General features: G+C 35.2%; 2 protein-coding genes and 1 pseudogene across 6 annotated transcripts; 1 reads left to right on the top strand and 2 right to left on the bottom strand.

Moving 5' to 3' along the window:
* The first annotated feature begins 91 nt into the window (after positions 1–91).
* LOC128022135 (probable transmembrane reductase CYB561D1) lies at positions 92–4,836 on the top strand. The gene is made up of 3 exons (XM_052609405.1): positions 92–912; positions 1,601–1,638; positions 2,541–4,836. The coding sequence occupies exons 1-3, from the start codon at positions 750–752 to the stop codon at positions 3,042–3,044; spliced, it is 705 nt and encodes a 234-aa protein (XP_052465365.1). The 5' UTR covers positions 92–749; the 3' UTR covers positions 3,045–4,836.
* Positions 2,888–11,776, bottom strand: LOC128022134 (zinc finger and BTB domain-containing protein 40-like; annotated as a pseudogene).
* A 138-nt stretch (positions 11,777–11,914) lies between these two features.
* Positions 11,915–22,780, bottom strand: LOC128022131 (ubiquitin carboxyl-terminal hydrolase 48). 5 transcript variants are annotated; one of them, XM_052609398.1, is made up of 29 exons: positions 22,603–22,765; positions 22,425–22,481; positions 21,766–21,900; positions 21,475–21,595; positions 20,923–21,064; positions 19,583–19,710; positions 19,376–19,500; positions 19,123–19,231; positions 18,896–19,029; positions 18,729–18,811; positions 17,980–18,159; positions 17,711–17,845; positions 17,384–17,533; positions 16,492–16,692; positions 16,297–16,411; positions 15,799–15,944; positions 15,641–15,721; positions 15,291–15,415; positions 15,065–15,187; positions 14,879–14,940; positions 14,662–14,772; positions 14,205–14,335; positions 14,005–14,111; positions 13,801–13,896; positions 13,475–13,648; positions 13,264–13,389; positions 12,847–12,895; positions 12,729–12,755; positions 11,915–12,615 (listed from the first exon to the last, which is right to left on the bottom strand). In XM_052609398.1, the coding sequence occupies exons 3-29, from the start codon at positions 21,897–21,899 to the stop codon at positions 12,593–12,595; spliced, it is 3,138 nt and encodes a 1,045-aa protein (XP_052465358.1). In that variant the 5' UTR covers position 21,900; positions 22,425–22,481; positions 22,603–22,765; the 3' UTR covers positions 11,915–12,592. The 5 variants fall into 5 exon arrangements, 4 of the variants coding, with proteins under 4 accessions (XP_052465358.1, XP_052465362.1, XP_052465361.1 ...); XM_052609402.1 differs by having other exon boundaries at positions 17,980–18,156; positions 22,603–22,753; XM_052609401.1 differs by lacking the exon at positions 22,425–22,481 and having other exon boundaries at positions 22,762–22,780.
* Between the last annotated feature and the right edge of the window lie 519 nt (positions 22,781–23,299).

Genomic DNA, 23,299 nt, shown 5'->3' with positions numbered 1-23,299 from the left:
TTACGCAGTTATTACAAATCTTGCTGCCTTTTTTTAATTTTTAGTTTTGTAGTGACGTTTGAGCTCTTATTGACTGGAATCTCGGTACAATTGTTTATTTATAAAAAAAAATGTATAGTATTCATGAAAGACTGGAAAAATACTTGAAATTCGTTTGTCAGAGGTTTTTTTTTATTTTATTTTTTTAAGTTGTACCAAAATTACAAAAGTTGTTTTTGTGTGTGGAAACGGGTCACCTGTTCGTCATTAGAAATATCCCTGCTCTGTTTCTCTCACTTTAAAATGTCTTGCGCATGCGTAAGTACTGCCCTATCCTGGCAGAAGCTTAGCTCATAAATAATTAAGTAGATTACAGCTACGTATCATGATTGCTTTGAATATAAAGAAGACTGCTCACGCTTGGTTATATATTGAATATTTATGTCTTCGTGCTCCCGTTGATTGATAATCTTCCAATCGCAACTGCATGGCTCCTGAATATTAAAGAGTCAATCCTTTATCATAGTAGGATTCTTATCCAGGAAATGCATTTCGATGTGTCGCTGTCATTGACGCATAAATAGCACCGAACAGGACTAACAACTTCTCTACTACCGCAAGAGTAATTTTCATAAGTTGAAAAATGTATGCGTTTCGGATCTGAAAATCAGGTTTTGTGAAGCTCAGTATGAATGACACGTGAGATCCGTTTTCTATCGAGTAATTTAGGCGTGAATGTAAGCTTGTAAATTGAGAGCGAACTGTCAGAAATGCGTTCGTCTCTGGATGTTGAGTACAGCGCGGTGGGAGAGGGCCTCGGGATGCGGGAGTTCTGGCTCTATGTGTGGCTGCGCAGACTGGCTGTGGTCGCTGCACACATCATGTCTCTCGGCCTGGTCATTCTCACATCCATACTGTCCAGACCTGGAACAAGTGAGTCTTTTCACTTCTTTTTTGCATATTTTTACAGCTGTATATAAATGCAGATTAATATATTCGGCGCCACTTTTAGATGTTTCCAAAAAGTACCATGGAATCAGATGTCATGGAAATCCATTTGCATGTTACTTAAAAAAATAAATAAATCCATGGTACAAGTCTAAGAATATGATGGATCTGTGGTGTTTTTGGAAATATTTAATAAACTCATACTCATAAACAAATATAGAAATGCCAGACAGATAATGGAAATATCAAATGTAATAGATACAGACAATGGCTGTATCAAATATGGACATGCATTGATTTATCAAAAATATATAGAAATTAAAGGGCCTTGTTTTGGAAGTGTACTGTCGCAGTTATATGTTGTTTAAAGTACATTGGAATACCATGGGTTATGAATGCAATAACCAGTCATTACCGTACCACTGTACCATGGTAATTTAATAGTATTTTAGAGTTTTTATTATATTTAGTAGAGTATGATAGTATTTCAGAGTATATATGAAAGTACAAAAACAAAACATGGTATTTCTGTTTTTGGACATGTACCATTGGCAATTCTATAATGTGACCATGATCTAATGACATTAAGCATATATGTTTGGGTATTGATAAAATGAATATAAAGTATTTCCAAATATTAAAAATCCCTATTTTTTTTTAACTTCAATTTCAGGTCTCTTCTCGTGGCATCCTGTCTGCATGTCACTTGGGGTAAGTTTTTATACATTCAAATACACAATAAAATATTATATGATATATCATATTTTCAGCCACAGGTTTATAAAAGGGTGGCATTTACTCCTGGAGTTTTTAATCATGCTTTGTGTCTCAGTGATGTTCAGTGTCTCAGGGAATGAATAAAATATGTCATTTGTAAATAATGAATTGAGTTTGGTGAAACACAAAGACAGTGGAATTATCCTCCGCTGCTTTAGCATGGGAATCTGATTACATTCACCTTGATGACAAAGATAACACGTTCTGTACTAATAATGTGAGATGACCTGACAGGATAGGAAATAGTCTACGATTTTTTTTTTTTTATCTATATAGAACAGTCAATCAAGAGCAAGTCGTCATATACACCATTAAAAATGACAGTAAAGACTTACATTTTTGCTAATATTTCTTAAGAAACATGCATCACGGTTTCCAAAATATTAAACAGCACTGAACTGTTTTTAACATTGATAATAGTAATAAATGTTTCTTGAGCAGCAAATCTGAAAATTCTGAAGGATCAAGAAATCAACTTTGCCATCACAGGAATAAATTAAATTTATACCAATTTGTTTTTTTTTTTTTCTTTTTTTTACTGGATGTTGGATAAACTAAATGCAGCCTTGAAATTAAGAGACTTTTTCATAAACCTTTAAAAATCCATCCCAAACTTTTCAACAAAGTATACATAATGTATATTAAGTATTGAAGTGCTCATGGTTCTGACATCATAATATATATACATTTTTATAATAACCTATTTTGCTGCAGAGTCTCCGTAACTCAGAAACTTTAAATTGCAAACACTGTCTGTATATATCGAACAATGCTGTTTAATATGTCCTCCTCATGAAATTATTATAGAGCCTTACTTTTTCTCTCTTCTGTTTCAGTTTTGTCTGTGCATGACACAAGGGATCCTGCTTTTCTCTGCTGATGGCAGCCCGTTCTGCTTCAAATCGCGGAAGTGGAAGGTTCGTCTGCACTGGTTTTTCCAGGCTGTGCTGCTGGTGTGTGGAGCTACAGGATTCGGCTTCATGGTGGCCAGCAAGAATAAAAAGGAGCATCCGCACTTCACTTCCTGGCACAGCCTGCTGGGAGTCGCAACAATGGCCTCTACCGTACTGCAGGCGATCTGTGGCTTCTTTCTCCTCTTCCCCAAACTCATCAGCACTCACTCGTTTCCTCGGCTGAGACTGTATCATGCCACCTGCGGTCTGGTGGCCTACCTGCTGGCCACCATCACAGTCATATCAGCCATGTTTTCAGACTGGTTTCAGGCATTGGTAAAAGGCACAATCTGGTATATATTCCTACTCCTGCCACTTTTTCCTGCCTTGGTGGTGATGAACCAAATCACTAGTGCCTTCCTGCCCAAAAAGAAGATTACTAGCTGAAAACTAAAGCCTCAAATTAGAGCCTATTTAGGGATCTGGACTATAGTAGGCTTTAGAAACAACACTACTCTAAGAATGTGAGGAGATGAAGAACAGCACAAATTTTGACATTTTAAATGATGTAGGTACACTCACATAAGATTCGACTTTGTCTCAAATTGCACATTTTATGTTTACTTGCAGTTTTGTAGAGGTACAAGCAGCTGAAATAGAGATGCTTTCCTATGAAAAATGGTAAAGGATAAACATGCATCCAGGCCAGTAGGGGTCAGTATAAAGTCCAAGAGCAATATTGTGTTATAAATCAATAAATCACAGCCAGCAAAATGTTGCGTCTGAAATCCGTGCACTGTTCGAGAAGATACTTGTAGATTTGAATTTGATGTAGGTGCTACCCATTTGATGTATGTTTTTCGATTTTGGACGCATCCAAAATAGCATACAGGCCTACTTTAAAGTATGAAACCATTACAGTATGTGAGTAGTATGTCTGAATCCACAGTTTTCATAATACAGTTGGCAAAAAGTACCCAGGTGACCGACTAACTTCCGGCAAGATTCTGAATTGTGAATCTGATGGACACTTTACTATCTCATGAGGCCATGGGAGATGATTTGTGAATGACAATGAAGCAAGGCAACAGACTCTGGTAGATCACATGATAAGGATGTCCGGGTTACATTCATACTATATAGAACATACATCAAAGAGTATGTAATTTCAGATGCAGCCCAAACAGCATTTTTGTGCACTTGAAGTACACTTTCAGTAAAGAGGAGTGATCATATAGTCTTTCCAATGAAATCGAGTGACTACAGACAGTTAGAAAGTGTATATAGTGATTTGAAGGAAGTAAATTTGCTGATTAGTGACTACTTCGGACTTATTCTGAAACCTCAGGTCATTTCTTTCAGAGTCAAATTGGGATTTATCAGTTGCTCTCGTTTCAAAAGGACTCTACACTGAAAATATAGTTGAATATTTTCAGTATTTACATAAGTTTAGTTAAAAATGGAAAGAATATTTGATTTTCATAGTGAGTCTGGTGTACTGATGCTCACTATCAAATGATTTTGCCCTTCATGCACATTTATGTATGTTGACTACTGATCATGCGTTAATATTATATAAATGTGTAATTCTATATTTACATTTTTACTTAATACAAGCAACTGTCTTTGCTTTGCGCAGGACAAATTTTATGTGATAACCTGAGAACTGTTTTTTGGTGTTATGTTACTATACTATGTTACCTTGCGGCACTCTGGGAAATAAACAGAATGCCGTTTGCATTGCAAGAATATGCTTATTGTATTACAGTAAGGTTGGAAATGTTATATATACATCATTGTCATTGTCTTTTCTTCTTTCAACCCCCTCTGTGTGAGTTTTGCAATATTTTAGGATGTTGTAATTGAGTTGGTTGCAGTATATGATTGTGTGTCTTCATTCACAGAACTGACTGTATGATACTGACATGAACATGACATAAAAATTTAAGTTTTGACTTTTATTTGGTCTGGACTAGTAATGCAATGAAAAATTTGTAATAACTCCGGTGTGGTCAGGTTTTAAGATTTTAAAGCTACACTCTTATGAATGTAAAAATCGACTCAGGGTTGTCTTTGAATTATTGGCATATCAATTAAAAACTATATATATATTTTGAAATATTTTACGTTGTATAAAAAGTATTTGTGGGTTGGTGTGGTCTTTCATATGAACAGTAAATGAATGTTTTTACTTGATGCTTTGTGAATGTCTGGAAATAAACATTGACATTGAAGCTTACTTTATGAAAAGACTCAACATGTTCTACCTGCTTATTTCCTTTTTATAAAAAAAAAATGTTATACTTATTTATACAAATTAACTTTTTTCACAGACAAACTTCTTATCATAAAATTGCATAGATCAGATTAAAGAAATGAAAAGCTAAACCGTATTTGGGTCTAGTTGTTATTTTAGCAGAAAAACAATCATTTTAACACAGTCCAAAGTCTGATTTATCAATGTCCATCAGAAGCACAAAAATCATCTCTGTATGATGCTTGATCGGAGGAATAATGTGTTAGGAACAAATTCAAATGACTTTTCTCATTTAAAATCCATTTGTGCCTGTCCGAACAATTTTAATAAATAGCTCATAATGAAACGCAATCATAAACGATTCAGACTGCACTGAAGAGTCTGACGTCATTTTGAGCTATTTCTAACATTTTGTATGCCTGTGTATGCTTAGTCTGAAAACCAATCAAATGACCCAGATTTTTTTTTCTTCTTTTTTTCTTTTTTCTTTCTTTGGCATGTTTTGTTTTATAAATATTTTGGAGATAGTGTTTCACAACATTTCAGTTGTTGATAACAATACGAATATTTTATGATACTTTATACCAATATTGTTATCACAACAAAAATAATGTGTGAATATAAACACTTATTTAATTATTAATAATAATGATAATCACACCAATAATACTAATAACAACACTAATACTTTTAGTGTTTATTATAATTATTTTTGTAGCTAAATATTATTAAATCATTAAAGGTGCGCATTACATACCGCACCTTTAATGATTTAATAATATTTAGACATCTGTTGAGACATCTCAATTGGCGGTTGAAATGGATACTGCAGTCCAAATTCAAAATATTGTTTCTCCCGCCCCTCCTAAGTTTTCACTCAGATTGAGGAAAAGCAACAGGAATGACAGAAATGCAGATTTTCAAAGTAGAACTGGCTGTAGTGTTGTTTTTCAGACAAACAGGTGGGTGAGAACTTGGAATGTTTCCTAAATATCTGCAAATATATTATGGTGTTTTTATGTTTTGGTACAGTCAAAAAGTTACATACAACATGTTTAAGTAAAACAGATATGGTATGATCTTAATATTAAATATTTTAATGTACTATGTATGTCCAACAAAAATACTGCAGTATTAATCTTAAACCACCTAAATAAATAATACATAAACATACTTTGTTTAAAAATTACAAAATGTACCACCGTTTGAGCGCTGGGGGTCTGCGTCTGTGCAGATGTTTGGACAGGAAGTGCTGCTGGAACTCGGGCTCAGAGAGGAAGTGGAGAGAGCAGACCATGCAGCTAAACACAGAGCCGCTCAGACTCGACTGACCGCTGCACACGTGCTGCTCCAGCTCCAGCTCCAGCTCCAGCTTGCTCGTCAAGAGTTCTGTCACCATTCACACACTTCCACAAGCACACTTCTGAAAACACGCAGTAACAGTAACAGTAACTCATTTGCTAGGATCGGTGTTCACTCCTGTCCTTACCTGTGTGATTGGTTATCTGGTGTTTCAGCAGACTGTTTCGGTTGCTGAATGTCTTGTCACACTTGTCACACTTCAGCAGTGATTTAACGGCTTTGTTGCCCTGGGCAGAGGCACTCTCAGGGTTAGCCGTACGATTGTGGTACCACAGACCAGAGAGCGTCTGAAACAGTAAAAGAGACTAAATGATTATTTTTAAAATATAGATTTTAAATAGAATAAAATACAAATATTAGTACAAAAAACATATATAAAATCAAAAATATATATTTACATATTTTTGTATTAGATTATATAAAAGTATCAAAGTTTCCACAAAAATAGTAAGCATCTCTATTACTTTTAATATTGTTAGAAATGGTTCTTTAGCAGAAAATCTGCTGGAATATTAATGCTTAAAATTTAGCTATGCATAGCAGGAATAAATTAAAATAAGTAATATATATAGAGATTGTTTTTTTTACTTATAACATTTCATATTATTACTGTTTTTACTGCATTTTGATCAAATAAACGTAGCCTTGTTTTTTTTTTATCATTTAGATGATTAAAAAAGATCATAAAGATAATTTTGTATCGGAACTATATTAATATATGTGTAGACATACGGTTTGTCTAGTCTCCCGTGTGCGTGCGGACGAGGCGTGTCAGTTCAATGGACTGCGCGAACCATGCCGAGCAGTACTAACAGCAGTACATTTTACCTGCAAATGCAGATTTTGCAATGTTGCCATGTTGGTTTTCACATCAAAGCATGATATAAAAAAACACAAAAACTGTTAGAACCATCGCACCCTCAGCATGCTTCTTCTTGGTGTGGTAGGAGAGAGCAGCATCCACAGAAAAGCTCATGTCAGTGTTTGCAGTGGAAGGGTTTTTCTCCCGTGTGTAGACACATGTGGTTCTTCAGAGATGAGGTGGCAGCAAACTTCGCCCTGCACTCCTCGCACGCGTACGGCCTCTCCTCGAAATGTTCTGTGCTTTTATGATACAAAAGTTCATAAAAAAATTAATAATAATAAAAATTATACTAGCAATGATACTAATACTAATAATGCAACTATAAATAGTGTATATCATCATCATATTGATTGATGTTATAATTCATTTAATAATCAATAACAATATTTAGTGTTTTCAATAACATATTAGCTTAATGATAATATGATTGATTAATTTTCATCAATTATACTAGTATTAGTATAGTAACATTAGTATTATTACAAATTACAAATGATTGTAATTACAAATATTATTATTATCAAATTTGTAATATGATAATATAAATATTTTTATTATACTTAACTTCAACAATCATTGTTGTTCTTATTAAGTTAAGTATTAATATAAATATTATTATACTACTAATTACACATTTTATTAAAATAACGGCTTCAAGTTCCCAATTAAGAAAACAAGTAGTTTTGAGAGGAGTACTACATCATTATTTATAAGAGGAATGTGATGGAGACCCTGTTGCAGGCTGGACTTGAATCTGCGTCACCTGTTTGAGCACCAAAGCTTAACATTTCTGGAACGCATACAATAACAGCCAGAGTCTGAAAGTCTTGAAAAGGATCGTCATATACCTGAAGAGTGTTTGAAAGTCTTGTTGCACATGTCACGTGCTACTAGTTCTGTTTTCTTCTTCTTAGCCGGAGGGCCTTTATGGACATCCATGCAGTGCTTGTGAAGGCTCTTTAGCGTCACAAACACCTTTGAACACTCGGAGCAGAGCTGCTCTTTCCCCGGCATGAGGGCACAGCCTTTCCAATGCTTTATCAGACAGCACTTTAAATCAAACGCCTTATTACACCACTCGCAGCGGTAGGACACATGAACAGCCTTTTGTTTTGGAATCTCAGAGTCAGCTGTAAATCCATCCTGCTCAACACCGAATTTTGCAGGACAGTCAGAATCCGACAGAGGCCCTGTTTTGAATATGGATAAAATGTAAAGGTTGCTTTCAAAAGTGATGCCGAACTTTCGTATCATGAACAGAAATCTCTATGTACGGAGAAGTCCTTCACCAGTATGTCTGAGGTCTTTCAGCTGTGGGAAGTTCTGCTGGTTGGCAGACAGCAGCTGGCAAACTCTGAGTCACGACTCAAAACTCTCTCCACAGTCTGTTGAACTGACTCCAGCTCGCCATCGGCTCTCCGACAGCTCTGCAGAAACTGGGACACACAAAAATAATGATATATAATGTTGTATCGTATTTTATATACTGTACTTATGCTCCTTTACCCAAAAAAAAAAAACGAAATTCTGTAGGAAACACAACATTATGCAATCACAGTAGTTTATGATTCTAATTTATAGTATGTTGAAAAGGTGCCAGAGCAGATTTTTTTTATTTTGTTTTATTCATCTGTGCATACTATAGAGAAATACCTTTATTCTACAAGGACACATTAAATTGATCAAAAGTGACAGTAAAGAAAATTATATAATGTTACAGATGTTTTCTATTTCATATAAACACGGTTCTTTTGGACTTTCCATTCATCAAAGAATCATGAAAAAATTGTCACCATTTCCACAAAAATATTAAGAATGGTTTTCAACACTGTTAATAAGAAATGTTTCCTGGGCACACAGGATTACATTAATTACTTAAAAAAATCGCACTGAACTTAAACTCCTGAACGTTTGTATGTATATATATATATATATATATATATATATATATATATATATATATATATATATATATATATATTCGTGTGTGTGTATGTGTGTATGTATGCTAATTAATCCATGTAAAATATTTATATTGAATGAATTTAGTATATTTTCCTTCATTTTTTACCTCCGAAACCTGCACTGTCCCATGATCCATTGCATCCAAACCTTGTTCGAGCAGGGTAATGTCACTGATTGTTTCCAGAATGAGTGATTTGGGCTTGAAGAGCACATCTATGTATTTACCTAAAAAACGAAACAGCAAAATATTTATAGGTTTAATGAAGATGCTTTTTTTTTCAGAATTTACTCATCCTTTCGATGAATTTCACAGTAGTGACCAAAAGCAGTGTGTTGATTCAAAAGCTGTTTTACACTCACTGGTTTGCAGAAGTTTTTGAGTGTTTGGTTTCTCCTTGACCTCTTGCATAAGAAGCTGCAGCTCTGGACTGTGTGTCGCTGTCCACAGCAGAAGCCTCCAAACAGACAGCACCTGAAGCGAACCGTCCAATGCTGCAGATATCAGCCTTCCAACCACCTCAGCATCTCCTGTCTCTGCCAGCAGAGCTCCAGTACACTGAATGGACACAAATGAATATGTTTAAAAGCTGCTTCCTTGAATGGAATTCACTGTAAAACTTTAAAAGGTACCTCTTTCTCATTTGCATTCATATCTGGACCCATTCTAAGGTTCAACAAATCCATCCCACTGCTGTCTTCTGTTGGTTTATCTGACAAAGCAGCAGTCATCAGAAGTGTTAGCTAAAGGAATATGCTGTATGATGAAATGGATGTTGCCAAGTTTTGCTCTTCATTCATACCCCTTGCACCTTTCAGGGCCTCCACCGGTGTACAATGTCCAGAAGAGAAGATATCTCACTGGAGGACAGCAGATCTGTGTCAATCGAGATGCTGTCAGAACCTTCCAGAACAGACTAAGATAACATACTGGAGGCCGCCAAAACTAGTTTGTGAGCAGGGTGTGTGGTCTCACCCACCAGGATGGAACAGTCGCAAAACTTCTCTTTTCGTAGAGCACGCAGTTGCTGCATGAGCTGTCGGCTGTAGTTTGGGAGCTCCATCTTGTACCTGGAGAAAAATGCATCCAAATTAAGTGTGTTAATCTGCAAAGTGAAAAAAAAAAAAAATAATAATGTCAATGGGCTAAAAAATGTTTTTAATGATTTACCTTTGAATAAAGTTTATTTTTCTCAACTCACTGAAAGGGGTTGAGAAAATAATTGTATATATATATATATATATATATATATATATATATATATATATATATAATATAATTACTAATATAATATCATTATAATTTAATAATTATTATTATTATTAGTGACAGATAAACTCTAAATTTCTAGATATTTGTAATGGAAAACCAGATAAAAATACTAAGTATGAATATTCACACTATGCTCAGAGATGACCCTGAAATTATTTTGGAGTGAAATATTCATACACTGTTCCTAAATAAAAGTATGTTCTTGAGAGGAATCTACTCATGCAGTGTCTAGACTACAGCAAATGGTACATAACATCTCTGGTTATGACATAACTGCTCTAAAAGCATATGATTATTTTGACAAGTAAAATGAAAACACAATACATCAGCTGTTATAAAAACTGACAGGGAGTCTTTTTAGCCTGTTTATTCCAAGTATGATCATAAGGATATTGCTTCACATAATATATAATAACTTAAAAGGCAGTAATTTTTTTTTATTTTTTATTACGACAACAACGAAAACTTAACTACATAAGCTAAATGATGCCATAATCGCGTTCAGTGAGTGACATTTCTGTTTTCAGCTAACCTGACATGCTATTTGCTGCTAATATAAAAAAAATAAAACCAGCAAAACGTACAAACAGCACAATCTTAGAGCAAAATTACTGTGCCTCACACAGTACACTACAGCTTCACACTTCCTCTTTACCTTTAAATTCAAATCATCCGCCTGACCGGCTCTTTATTTAAACTCATTCGAAGGACAACATTGCGCTGCGCAATAAAGAAAGATTCGGCCCAAAATATTGCGATCATGCGCATGCGCGTTAAAAGTTGCGTTCCTTTTATATACGCATGCGTATAATGAACAGCTGGTTTTTCGGGAAGCTTTGAAAGGATTAGTAACACACAAATTCTCCTCCATAAACACCAATCATGTAGTCACGTACACGCAGTCAAAAAGCTTTATGATTTTATGTAAAAAAAAAAAAGCACGAATATTGTGTGTTTTAATTACATGAAAATCTCCTTCATTGCATTTGAGCTGTATTGTTTTGTCTTGAATCGCTACAGATAGGTTTTATAGTTGTAAATCAATCCAAAACATTTTATTTTTGTATTAACCACTTGGGACCCAGCAATTCAATGCTGTCACCAGCAAAATATCAAATAAAATGACGCATCTCAGTTCCTAAAATTGGATGGAAATATATTATAAATTTATTATGCAACTGTGATAATTAGATTTTTATTTTTTAATAAACATCTCAGGAACGTTTTATCAAGTTTTCAATCTTAGCAGTTTTCTCCTTAAAGATGTTTTCATCCTTTGGAGAGATGTTGCAGTTAAACGGCAAAATAAACTATAAAATGTTATTTTTTCCCCCCTAAATAAATACCAGCCACTGTGTAAGTTGGGAACACATTTTTGAATTTGTTCATTAAAACATCTTTCATAGCAGATTAATATGTAATATATATGGAAGCTCTGTGTCAAAATGCTTAAACGTATGTGGGGTTTTCCACCACTGTTTTAAGATGCTGAGTGGACCAGAAGCGTACAACCCTACAACATGCACGTTTCACACAAATAAATATAAATGCTCCTATAAAAGTACAATTTCTGCAGTTTTACGCATAAACTGCACATCTGAAGATGTAAAAAGAATATTTATTGCCCATATGAAAGAACATACAGAAAAGTTCACACAAATGCCTGCTTTATATTTCAAGTAGCAGAACATGTCTAAACTATTTAGCAATGCTGTAATATTTCCCACTTCTGGAAATGTGTCTTATTTATCCTCATCTTTTTAGACGCCTTGACGAGGTTATTTACTTTAACGAAACAATGACTAAATATTTTTTAATATTCAAGTTGCTCATGCATTCTTAAATATGTACGAGCTCTATTGCAGTGCCGTCACAAGCTTCTTTTCAACAAAGAATTTACAGAGACTTACTGTTTTACACACAAAATATGATCAGACCATAATCTCTGAACATGACATTGCAACAAACAAGGAGGAATTCTTATTTTCCTTGAAATGGAACGTCCTTTGAGGAAATCTCGACCCGTATTTTTCACAGTCATGTTAAGTACGACCACAAAATCTTGCAGAATGCATCAACATCTTTCAATATTAAAAGCGAGCATGATGTTTTAAAGCAAAATGACACTTTTGAGTTGTTGCAACATTCAACAACGAAATAAAAAATGAAACCATAAAAGAAAATAAAAAGACTTCCCAAGATTGAACATCTATGTGTAATTCAAGCGTTATCCTTGCTCAGACATCGTCAGCATTGTTCCACATCTGGAGCCTCACTCAGTGCCCTAACAGCCCAGTGCCTGAAAGATAGGAAACAAATATAATAGAACATGAAAAATGTTTGATATTATGTTTCTGGATTCTTTCACAAAGGCTTTGCATGTCTGAAATGATCACAATTGCATATTCATACCTTTAAATCCTTCTTCAGGCATACAGACTAGAAAAAAAAAAAACACTGTATCAAAAAACAGGTGTTGGAAATGAGACATACAGGTAAGAGAATTTAATCTTACATAAGAAGCACTTACCTTGATAAACATCATCCATTGCAGCATAATCAGCAATGGGTTCATCAGCCTGTAAAAGAAAAAGGCTTAGTAAATAATCCTTTAAAACAAACCTACATTACCGCTTACCAATTTTTTTTCATTGAAATAAATACTTTTATTCAGAGCACACATTATTAAAAGTTCAAACATTTATAATACTATTCTTTTGAACTTTCTATATACTGAGACCATAAAAAAATGATCAGTTTCCCCAAAATATTAAGCAATATTAATGATTTCTAAAAGGATCATGTGACACTGAAGCCTGGGGTAATGATGCTGAAAACTCAACTGTAATAATATTTTACAATATTACTGTTTTACTGTATTTTAGATCAAATAAATGAGCAGAAGAGACTTGTGAGAGCCAATGTGAGAGAATGAGTCGAGACTTACCTTAAGGCAAATGATGCTCTCTGGAATGACTCCAAGACTTCCTAGTGTGGCGGAGTCATCTGTTAAACAGCGTCCGTCTATGGAGAGGTTTTGATCGAATGGAGCCACAGAGAATGCATGCATGATCTGCGGACACAGTCATTACAAATAAGACTTCATGCTGCATCACATAAAAAAATTTAAATTCTTAATAGATATTGCACTAACAGACCTGGATCTTCAGCTCTTTGAGTGTCTGGTTGGCAGAGACTATGAGGGCTTTCTCCCCACGGAGTTTCCTGTGCCTTGTGCTCCTCCTGATGCCTGACTTGGAAGCAGCGGTCATGGGGGCCACAGAAAGAGAGGTGCTCTCATCCAGCTTCTGACGTTTGGCTCCAACCTCAGACTGATTTAAACATGGGGGCATGAGACATACATAGATATAGATAGATATACAGACATACAGACAGATAGACATATATAGACAGTCAGACAGACATGCATAGACAGTGAGATAAACAGTCAGACAGACAGACAAGAGATCATCTTTAAACATACCTGACTGAAGTCTGGATCTTTCTCTCCATCCATCTTTGGCTCTTCTCTTTCGTCTTCCACATCTGACCCACTCACACTGAACTCAGGAGCTGATTCCTTAATCATCCATAGGAGAGAAAGAAAAGGGCTCAGATGTGTTATTCCTGGTTGCACACTCATAGTGTTTCTGGTTAAATTGAGGCATGTGATCATGCTTAAACTCACCCTTTTCTTGTCCGTGACTTTGCGGACATACACCGTGGCCTGTGCGTACTCCCTCATGTCCCTCTGCTGCTGGAATATGAAGCCTTCTCTGCATTCCCGACACAGATCTAAGAGCACGACACACATTCTCACATGAAATATAATGTCTGTTTGAGGGACCTTGGAGAAACTACTGACTCAGCGTTGACAGTTTAGCTCACCTGGATGAGTCTGGTATAGGACATTGCCATTGTCTTGTGTCTTGTCATGAATCCGACATATGGAGATGGCCTGGTCCACCAGAAACATTTTGCTGATCACCTCCCATTCATCAGGCCAGAGAAGTGCTATACTGTGCATTGACAGACACAAACACTCAGACTTGAAACTGCTTTTGAATTGGATAGTTGATTTTTTAGATAAAATTTGACATGTATAAAGAAACGTACATTTGTTTACAAGTATGGCTTCCGTAATATTTTTAAATTGTAAACAAAAATGGTCTCTTATATTCAGAGAGGCTGCATTTATTTGATTAAAAACACAGTAAAGTTTTATCATTGTGAAATATTATTACAACATCATTACTCCAGACTTCCTTGTCACATGATCCTTCAGAAATCATTCTAATATGCTGATTTGCTGACATTTGAGAGGTTAGGACTGTGAGTAACTCACTGTTGAGCGTCTCCTTGCAGCATGGAGTCATATGTGAACATGAAGCCTCCGTGAGGACAGAGCAGGAGACTGTTCCCCACATTGGACACTGGGTTGCCCTTTGCTGGCCTCCTGTGGTGATCAGGTATAACAGAAGACATTAAAATCATTTAGGAAATATCAAAATTAAAATTATTAGACTGAAAAATTATCTTAAAAAAAAAAAAATAATAATTACCTGATAAATTTCCTCCATTCATCCACAAAGTAATGGGGTACAACATAAAGAACATCTGTCTCCTAAAACACAATTCAAACCAAATTCAGTGAACTGAAAATAAGAATGAGACTCTTATGTTCACCCTTTCTACTGTAAGATATTTATATTACTCAAAAAAACTTTATTTGTGGAAACTGGTGTCACCTGTGGCCATTTCTGCAGTGTGGGCCGATTCTTCTCCTGGAAGAGGTTGAGCAGGGAGCTCTTTTGTTCGTTTGCCATCATTCTATTCAAAGCCTCATTTTCTTTCCCTTCTCTTTCCAGCCTCTGAAATACACATTCAGTCTTAAAAACTTTGCCCAAAAGTGCTCAGTAAGCAGCTCACATGGTTTTGGGTGTCCCCTATGACAGTTGTGCATTAATTTATTACCATGCACTGCTGACAGGCCTCGTTATTTTGCGTGAATTCTGGAGCTTTGGGGAAATACATCCGCAGTTTATTCCACACCTCAGCAGAAACCAGCCGCCTGTCATTCTCTAGTATATTCAGACCACCTGAGGGAGAAAGAAACAATACAATTACATAAACCAACCTTGCTAATGAATAATACACAAATTCAAATATTTCAATGAAGTAAACATTAATTTATTCAAATGTTTTATTCATATAAAATGTTCATTCAGGATTTTTGTTCATGACTTTATTTAACAGGATCAAGGCACCACAAAATATTGTAAATGTTTCATTTAGTTTCAGTTTTATCCACAGAGAAAACAAACCATGATAACAGAGAATGTCTTCATTAAAGTTCTTCATCTCTTCACCATCCCTGTCTTCATTATCTCCTTTAACTCCATCGGCTAACAAAAAGACACAAAGATAATAATTACAAGACTAAGAGTGAAAGCTACAAAGCAACATCTGTAAGCCTCAGTACCTTTAGCTCCTGCACTGCTACTTTTCTCTCCGTTAACTTTGCTGTTGTTGTGTTTGGTTTCCTCCTCGTCTTCCTCTAGCTGGTCTAATGCCAACTGTCTCCAGCTCCTTAGAGAAGCCTTACCGATCCAGAAACCTGATTCATCACTAAATACACCCAATATAAACACCAGATCAGCTTCAGCAAAAGTCTACTGAATTGAATTAACTGAAACTAAAACCATAAATAAATCAAAATAAAAAAAACATTAACTTGAATTAAAAAAAAAAAACTTTTAATTTAGATGCCATGGCAATATTTATTAGATTTATGTAATGTAATGTAAAAAAAATAAACAATAAAAAATGCAGAAACATCAAAATTGACATGAAAATAAAAAATATTAAAATAAAAGCAAATTCAAAATCATAAAAACTATAACTGCACCTACTAAAATAAGTGAAATAACACTATCTGCTGGAGATCCAGATTAAAAAAGCAAATAATGTGCACTCATACCTTTTCAAAGAGGTTTTGACAAGGTTCATGACCTCTCTGTAGTCTTCATTCAGCTGGTTCTTCAGTCTGATCACCCGACATCGCTGAGTGACACAGTCTCTGCAGAGAGAGGACTCTAAACAGCATCCAGGATCAATGAATACAAGGATAAAACACAGTAATTCAATTAAAAGCTTTGATGAAAGAAAATCTTACGGCCTAGTCTAGATACTCCTCCGTAGCGGCTGAAAAGGAGATCAGCGGCCTTGGATGATATTCTTTTGACCTCTCCGATCTTGTCTGGGTGCAGTTTGCCGTGGGAGCACAGGAACTGGCTGTTGTCAATTTCCTTGATGGACGTGGAGTCATCAAGCCATTTCTTGAGCCACTCCAGAGGCACAAATTCATACGACAGGCCTATAACCACACAGGAGGATCCAAACATTCATTTCTTAATGAAAATTAAAATTAATGCTTTTATACAAATACAAAAGCCTTCAAACTGGTTACACTATTGTTCAAAAGTTTGGGGTCAGTCAGAAATGAATACTTTTGATCAGAAGTCAAAGTGAAGACTTTTTAAATGTTAAGAAACTATTTCTATTTCAAATATTCTGTTCTTTTGAACTTTTTATTCTTCAAAGAAATGGTCAAATATTTTATAATGGATGATAAAATAATTAAGTAGTGCCACTGTTTTTAACACTGAAAATAACTGGAAATGCTTCATTATTAAAAAAAAAAAATCAGCATATTAAAAGCATCATGTGACACTGAAGACTGGAGCAGAGATGCTGGAAATTTAGCTTTGCATCATAGGAATAAATAGCATTTTAACTTACGGTACATTAAAATAGAAAACAATTGTTTTTAATTGTATAGAATATACCACAGCATTACTGTTTTTACTGTCTTTGATCAAAAAAAGCCTTGGTAAGCAGACGAGGCTTTTAAAAATGAAACTTAAAACAAAATTATAATAATCATACCAATCCCAAACTTATAAACGGCAGTGTAAATATAACCAACATATTTTTAAGATTTAAAAAAGGGAGATTTAAAAGTTCATATTTTCAGAGAAACTAATGCACGGGGCATTTTTACGGACCGTCTTCCGTGGGTAACAATTCGTAGAGCTCCTTCACCTCCTCATGTTTGGCTTTGCCTTTGTCAACACTCTGCTTTCGCATGTCTGCCATTTCATTGCACCACTCCTCAAACTTCTTGTTGTCCTGGTCAACCAGCTTCTGGAGGAAAGCTAAAAACCAAATGCATCTTAAACATGTAATATTGTAAATAGATAACACTTACAAAAAATACTGTGAAATAAATAGACAAATGTGTAAAATTATACATCACCTGCCCAAAAAAAACACTCAGAAATGTGATGTATTCATTTATAATGTCCATATAGTTTTTCTCAGTCAGTTTTTACCTGGTACTTCAACGTTAGTTTCTGTTTGTTCAATTTCTTCTGTCTGTCGTTTATACACTAACATGTACGCGTTCCTCGAACAGTGATAGCCTTTGCTACATTTTGGCTTTCGGGTTTGAGACTTGGCGGTCTCGGCTGCAATGTAAATAAGGATGAGCAATTAAGTATACTTTTATATTTTCATGCTTTTAGAAGTGTAAAAGCAACACAAAAAAGTAGCTAGAAAAATGAGACATCATTCAAAGTAAACGGTCAAAATGTGTTGTTACCGATGTCTTCCTCAATGCCCAGCTGAAGTTTCTTGCCCTCCATTTTCTCGATCTCCTCATCATTGAATTTGTACCAGTCATTAGTGTGGGCGTCTCTTACATGAGCGATGTAGTGTCCAGAGTATGCACTCACGCCACGATGAATCAACACCGCACTGAGCTCATACGTACACACTTCTTCTGAAATAAGAGAAAAAAAATCAAGTTATGTTAATCGATTACAATTTCCTGTTCTGCATCTCATTCTTAAATGATATACATTATTATACAAAACATCTGCCGTCAGTAGAATTAAAAAAATAAATAAACGAATACTTGTATTGAGCATTAAACTGATCAAAAGTGACAACAAATATTTTACATTGTAGCAAAATATTTATATTTCAAATAAATGTTGCTCTTCACAACTTTTTAGTCATCAAAGAATACAAAGAATACTCTTTCCAAGCGATAAAAAGTAATGTTTCTTGAGCAGCAAATCCACGTATTAGAATGATTTCTGAAGGATCATGTGACACTGAAGACTGCAGTAATGATGCTGAAAATTCAGCTTTGCATCACAAGAGAAAATTACTTTTTAAAATATATTAAAATAGTAAACAGTAATTTTAAACTGCAATAATATTTCATAATACATATGTTTTTACTGTGTTTTAAATCAAATAAATGCAGCATTGGTCAGCATAAGAGACTTAAAAAAAAGAAAAAGAAAAAGAAAAAAAAAATTATATACTAAATGCACAGCATACCTTTTCCTTCCAAAAATGGCCCCATGTCAAGAACTTCAGGAAAACTAATAAAGGTGTTGAGCTTCTTTTTATGACCACTTTGCCTATAAAAACAGAGAAAGAAATGATTAAAATGTCTATAAAATATTTGGTAACAGGTCTGATAATTGATGAAATATGCTACTCGCCTATCAAAAACGAAACGCATGAGCTGAAAATTGAGTGTGCGGGGAAGACTCTGGAGCTTGATCCGACGCGTGGCATTCTGTTTACTCTGACAGCTCTCGCAATAGTAGCGATTATCCCCTTCCAGCTTCTCCTCCTAAACAGCATGTGAAACGACACACTGAAATCCATAATATCTGATCTACATAGACAAATAGAGCTTGTCAGGCACAGAAATGTGAGCAGTCACCTTGAGAAACTCTGTAACACACTCAGTGAGGTTTTTGTGTCCTTGAATGTTCAACTCCAGCTCATAAAATCGTGACGGTAGAGGAGACTCACGTCCACATTTGTTGCATCTGGCATAACACACACAAAAAAGCATTAATCACTATATTATTACATTAATCAAACACTGTTCATGTCACAGACTGAACACATCACTCACAGGGAGAGTATAATCAACCTAAATCTGAAAATAACATTTATTTAAAATAACTTACACCGTAACGTAAGAGAACTGTCCACAAAACTGCTGCTGGATGACATTTTGTAGATTTGGGTCCTTCTGCTTTGAAAGTGTGTCTTCGAGAAGTGAGAGGAAGAGTTTGGAGAATTCCTGAGCATCCTAAAAACAAACGAAAACTGCCTTTTGAGCATTTCCATGAACTCCAGAGCAGTCCAACATGCTCCATCTTGTGCTGGCCTACCTGCTGTTGTCCTGTGTCGAGCCCAAGAGCCTTCACCAGCTCCGAGGGGTCGATATACCGCCTGTTGCTGTTCTGCAGCAATGCAAACAGATACTGGAGATGTTCACATATCGTCCGTGGTTCATAATCTGTTGGTATGTAGAATAATGTGCACAAATTAGAAAAGTACATTTCGACATATTTAATTCTAAAAGTAATGCTTTAAACATTTGAATACGAGTCAATAAATGGTAACTGTCACTACAATAAACACCATAATATATTTTTAAAGCATGTGGACAATAAAACTATCCAAGCTTTAAAGGGGTCATATGATGCGATTTACATTTTTCCTTTCTCTTTGGAGTGTTACAAGCTCTTGGTGCATAAAGAAGATCTGTGAAGTTCCAAAGACTAAAGTCTCAAATCCAAAGAGATATTGTTATTCAAAGTCAAGACTCTGCCACGCCCCCCTAAAATGTCTCATTCTAACACGCCCCCACGTCTACGTCACTATGTGAAAATATTTATGTAATGCCACACAAATGATCACGCAAAGAAAGAAGGCTGGTTTCAGTAACCGCAGTTAGTGTTGAAGCAGTCATCTCAGGGAGATGTGTGTGTATCTAGGAGAAACAAAACCACTTTATTTGGCCTTCTGAAAGTAGATGCATTTAAAAATCTTTATGATTACTTACAACAGAACAGCAATGCATTTTATGGATGACTATTTCAAGAACCAAGGAGAGTAGGTTATTCTGACTTTGCTACAATTATCTGGTGCTTCTGGATCAGCTACTGTAAGTATGTTTTGTTATTAGTTTAAGTATTTGCTATTGAATGTTCAAATGCAGAGTTTTGCACGCCATGTATGTGTGTATGCTGTGTGTGTTTGTGTGTGTATGAGAGAGAGAGAGAGAGAGAAAGAGAGAGAGAGAGAGAGAGAGAGTGACAGTGGAGTCATCTGTCTTAACCGTCCGTGGCTTGTGTACTGTGTACTGTCACACGACTCTGTTTGCCTTTCAGGCTTGAACAGATGGTAAAACTAAGGATATTATTAACTGTCTTTACATCTATTATGAAAGATGAAGCTCAAGATTATTAAAAGGGCCATTACATTTTCGACAAGTGCTTGTGGTTTTCTTCCAATCACAATGCACTGGGTCAGTTGGCCAATCAGAGCAGACTGTGCTTGTCATAAGGAGGGACTTTGAAGAAAACTATGCATTTGAGAGAGGAGGGGCATAGAAGACCTACAATTATGTAATTAAATCATGTCAACACATTCTGTTACACCAAATACACAAAATAATGATTTTTAAAAAAGCATCATATGACTCCTTTTAAAAATAGACCCTCACCTGAATCCGTGTTGTGCCCTTCTGCTCTGGAATTCTGAAACAGATATAAGGCTCTGCGAAGCTCCAAATTGTGGAACCACACCTGGAGGAACGTGTTCACGTAACATGTGGCACCAAGATTCGTTAGGCCCACAAATGTGTTCTGCAACAGAGAGAGCAATCACAGACAGTTGGAATGTTGATGATGTTGACACATTCTTCAAAATAATATGAAATAAGCAATTGTTTTAGTAATTTGTATTGTATATATTACACAAGAACACACAAACACACACACAAATGTTGCTATTGTGAATGAAAACTAAAACTATTATAAAGTTTACTATTAAAGTTTACTATTTACTATACTACTGAAATAAAGCTGAAGAAATCAAATTTTAACTAATATTTTAATGAAAACTAAAAATATAAATAAAATAATATAAAAGCTGAATTAAAACCGTAATAAATACAATAATAGAATATACATAATACTAAAATAACACTATATCATTATTTATGTATTAGCATGCTACAGATTCACCTACTGTACGGTTTTGCCATTTGGCGTACCTTATCTCGTCTTTCTGAATTTGGGTCATCGATGCTGTGGAAGGCATTTTCATCAATTTCTCCCAACCATGATTGCTCCCCAATACCAACCAGACAATTAGGATTTCCTTTACAGTTCCTCCTGTGTGGCAGCAAAAAATGATAAAATATTTAGGGTGAGATGGCGAAGTGCACTAATAAACACATTTTCACAGTTGTGTTCATTAAAACTCTGTCTTTAAATCAGAATTACAGTCAATGTACTCAACAGTATAGAACAGTAAACACAGACCATTGTCGCCACCACATTACCTGCATGTCCCTCTTTTGCATGCCGGCACGGCAATCCTATAAGCTAACTCAATATGTTCATGTGTGATGTCCTCTGGTTTGACAGTCTCTGCCCACTTCCAAGCAGCTTTTTCCAGCTGCAACCGAGGAGCCATTCTGCACCAAAAAGTAAAATTCACAAATAGAGTTACACATAATTCCAGCAAACAAAATCACAACATACACCTGAAATGGCATATACACACAGCCTAAAAGGAGAAAACAAAACAAAACCAAGCTTTTACACTGTTACGCAAAGATTACATAATGCACACAACAAATATATATATATATATATATATATATATATATATATATATATATATATATATATATATATATATATATATATATATATATAGAAACACAAACATCTTACACATAAAATCACATCACACCCACTTGACAGATACACATATCTGTGTGATGCACAGGCCTTGCATCACTGGTCCAGCATGCACACAATTTATGATTTCACCCCACACGTCAAAAAACACTTCAATGACAGTTAATTTATATAAAAAAGCAAACAACTGACAAGCACAGAAAATAATATTCAAGAGACACCACTGACTCCCCATTAGCACACACATTTTTGATTATCCCATCAACATAACTCACAATTTAGACATAAAACATACCGTCAAAAATAAATACGGCGGTTTACGGGCTCAGCACTGCTGTAATGTTTTATAAATCTATAGTAAACACAATAACAGTCAATGATTTCATCGAGACTGCTAAAGCTTCGCAGTTAGCATGCTAGCAGCTAGCTCTCGACTTATTTTCATTAAATAAATGCAACTGGCGTGAATTTACCAAGAGGTTCTTGACTGTGAAGATGCTTTCATAAATATAGGAATTTTAAATCACACTTTATTGATGGTACGTTTGTATTTAGCGCCCTTGCGTCGGCTTTTATATAAATATTTTTGTCCCTTCGTCAGTTTCAAACTTCTATGAGACGTACGTACTTACGCGTGACGTAATTGCGGCGTCTGACGTCAGTGCGTCAGTGGGCCGCTCAATGTTGCAGTGTTGTCACACATACCAACATACTATTTTCCTTAATTTTCTAGCTACTCGGGGAAAAATATAACAGATTTAGCTGTTGAAATGCAAAAAAAGTCTTGAAAATCACCAGATAATATACTTTTTTGAGATAGATGCCATCTGAACTAATTTCTCTTGACATGGAAGACATGCTGAAGTTACAAAACAAATTGCACTATACTAAACAGGTTTCTGTAAATTTCCTCTTTGTAATATATTTTTAAAATATATTTTTATTTATTTGTTTTATTATTATTTATTTATTATTATTTACATCTTGGGAAAGTTAAAAAGATGGCATAGGAATGTATGTTTTGTGGGAATTTTGCCCAAATGGATTCCCACAGCAGATCATGAGACACATTCAAACACTTAAAAGAGAAAAGTCCAATAAAACTTCTAACAAGCTTTGTTAAAGGACCTACAGGTTTAAAAGCTTTTATTGGACTTTAAACTTTTGATC

The sequence above is a fragment of the Carassius gibelio genome, chromosome A11, assembly GCF_023724105.1.
Source record: "Carassius gibelio isolate Cgi1373 ecotype wild population from Czech Republic chromosome A11, carGib1.2-hapl.c, whole genome shotgun sequence".
NCBI lineage: Eukaryota > Metazoa > Chordata > Actinopteri > Cypriniformes > Cyprinidae > Carassius > Carassius gibelio.
This window is presented reverse-complemented; position numbering and strand designations above follow the sequence as displayed.

What these genes read in the sequence shown, in the direction of transcription:
- LOC128022135 (XM_052609405.1), top strand. Translation starts at nt 750, where the DNA reads ATGCGTTCGTCTCTGGATGTTGAGTACAGCGCGGTGGGAGAGGGCCTC. An exon ending in ACTGTCCAGACCTGGAACAA is followed by an intron (nt 913 to 1,600) that starts GTGAGTCTTTTC and finishes CTTCAATTTCAG; the next exon opens with GTCTCTTCTCGTGGCATCCT. An exon ending in CTGTCTGCATGTCACTTGGG is followed by an intron (nt 1,639 to 2,540) that starts GTAAGTTTTTAT and finishes CTTCTGTTTCAG; the next exon opens with TTTTGTCTGTGCATGACACA.
- LOC128022131 (XM_052609401.1), bottom strand. Translation starts at nt 21,899, where the DNA reads ATGGCTCCTCGGTTGCAGCTGGAAAAAGCTGCTTGGAAGTGGGCAGAG. An exon ending in AGGGCACAACACGGATTCAG is followed by an intron (nt 19,711 to 20,922) that starts GTGAGGGTCTAT and finishes ACATACCAACAG; the next exon opens with ATTATGAACCACGGACGATA. An exon ending in AGACATTCTCTGTTATCATG is followed by an intron (nt 15,416 to 15,640) that starts GTTTGTTTTCTC and finishes TTTCTCCCTCAG; the next exon opens with GTGGTCTGAATATACTAGAG.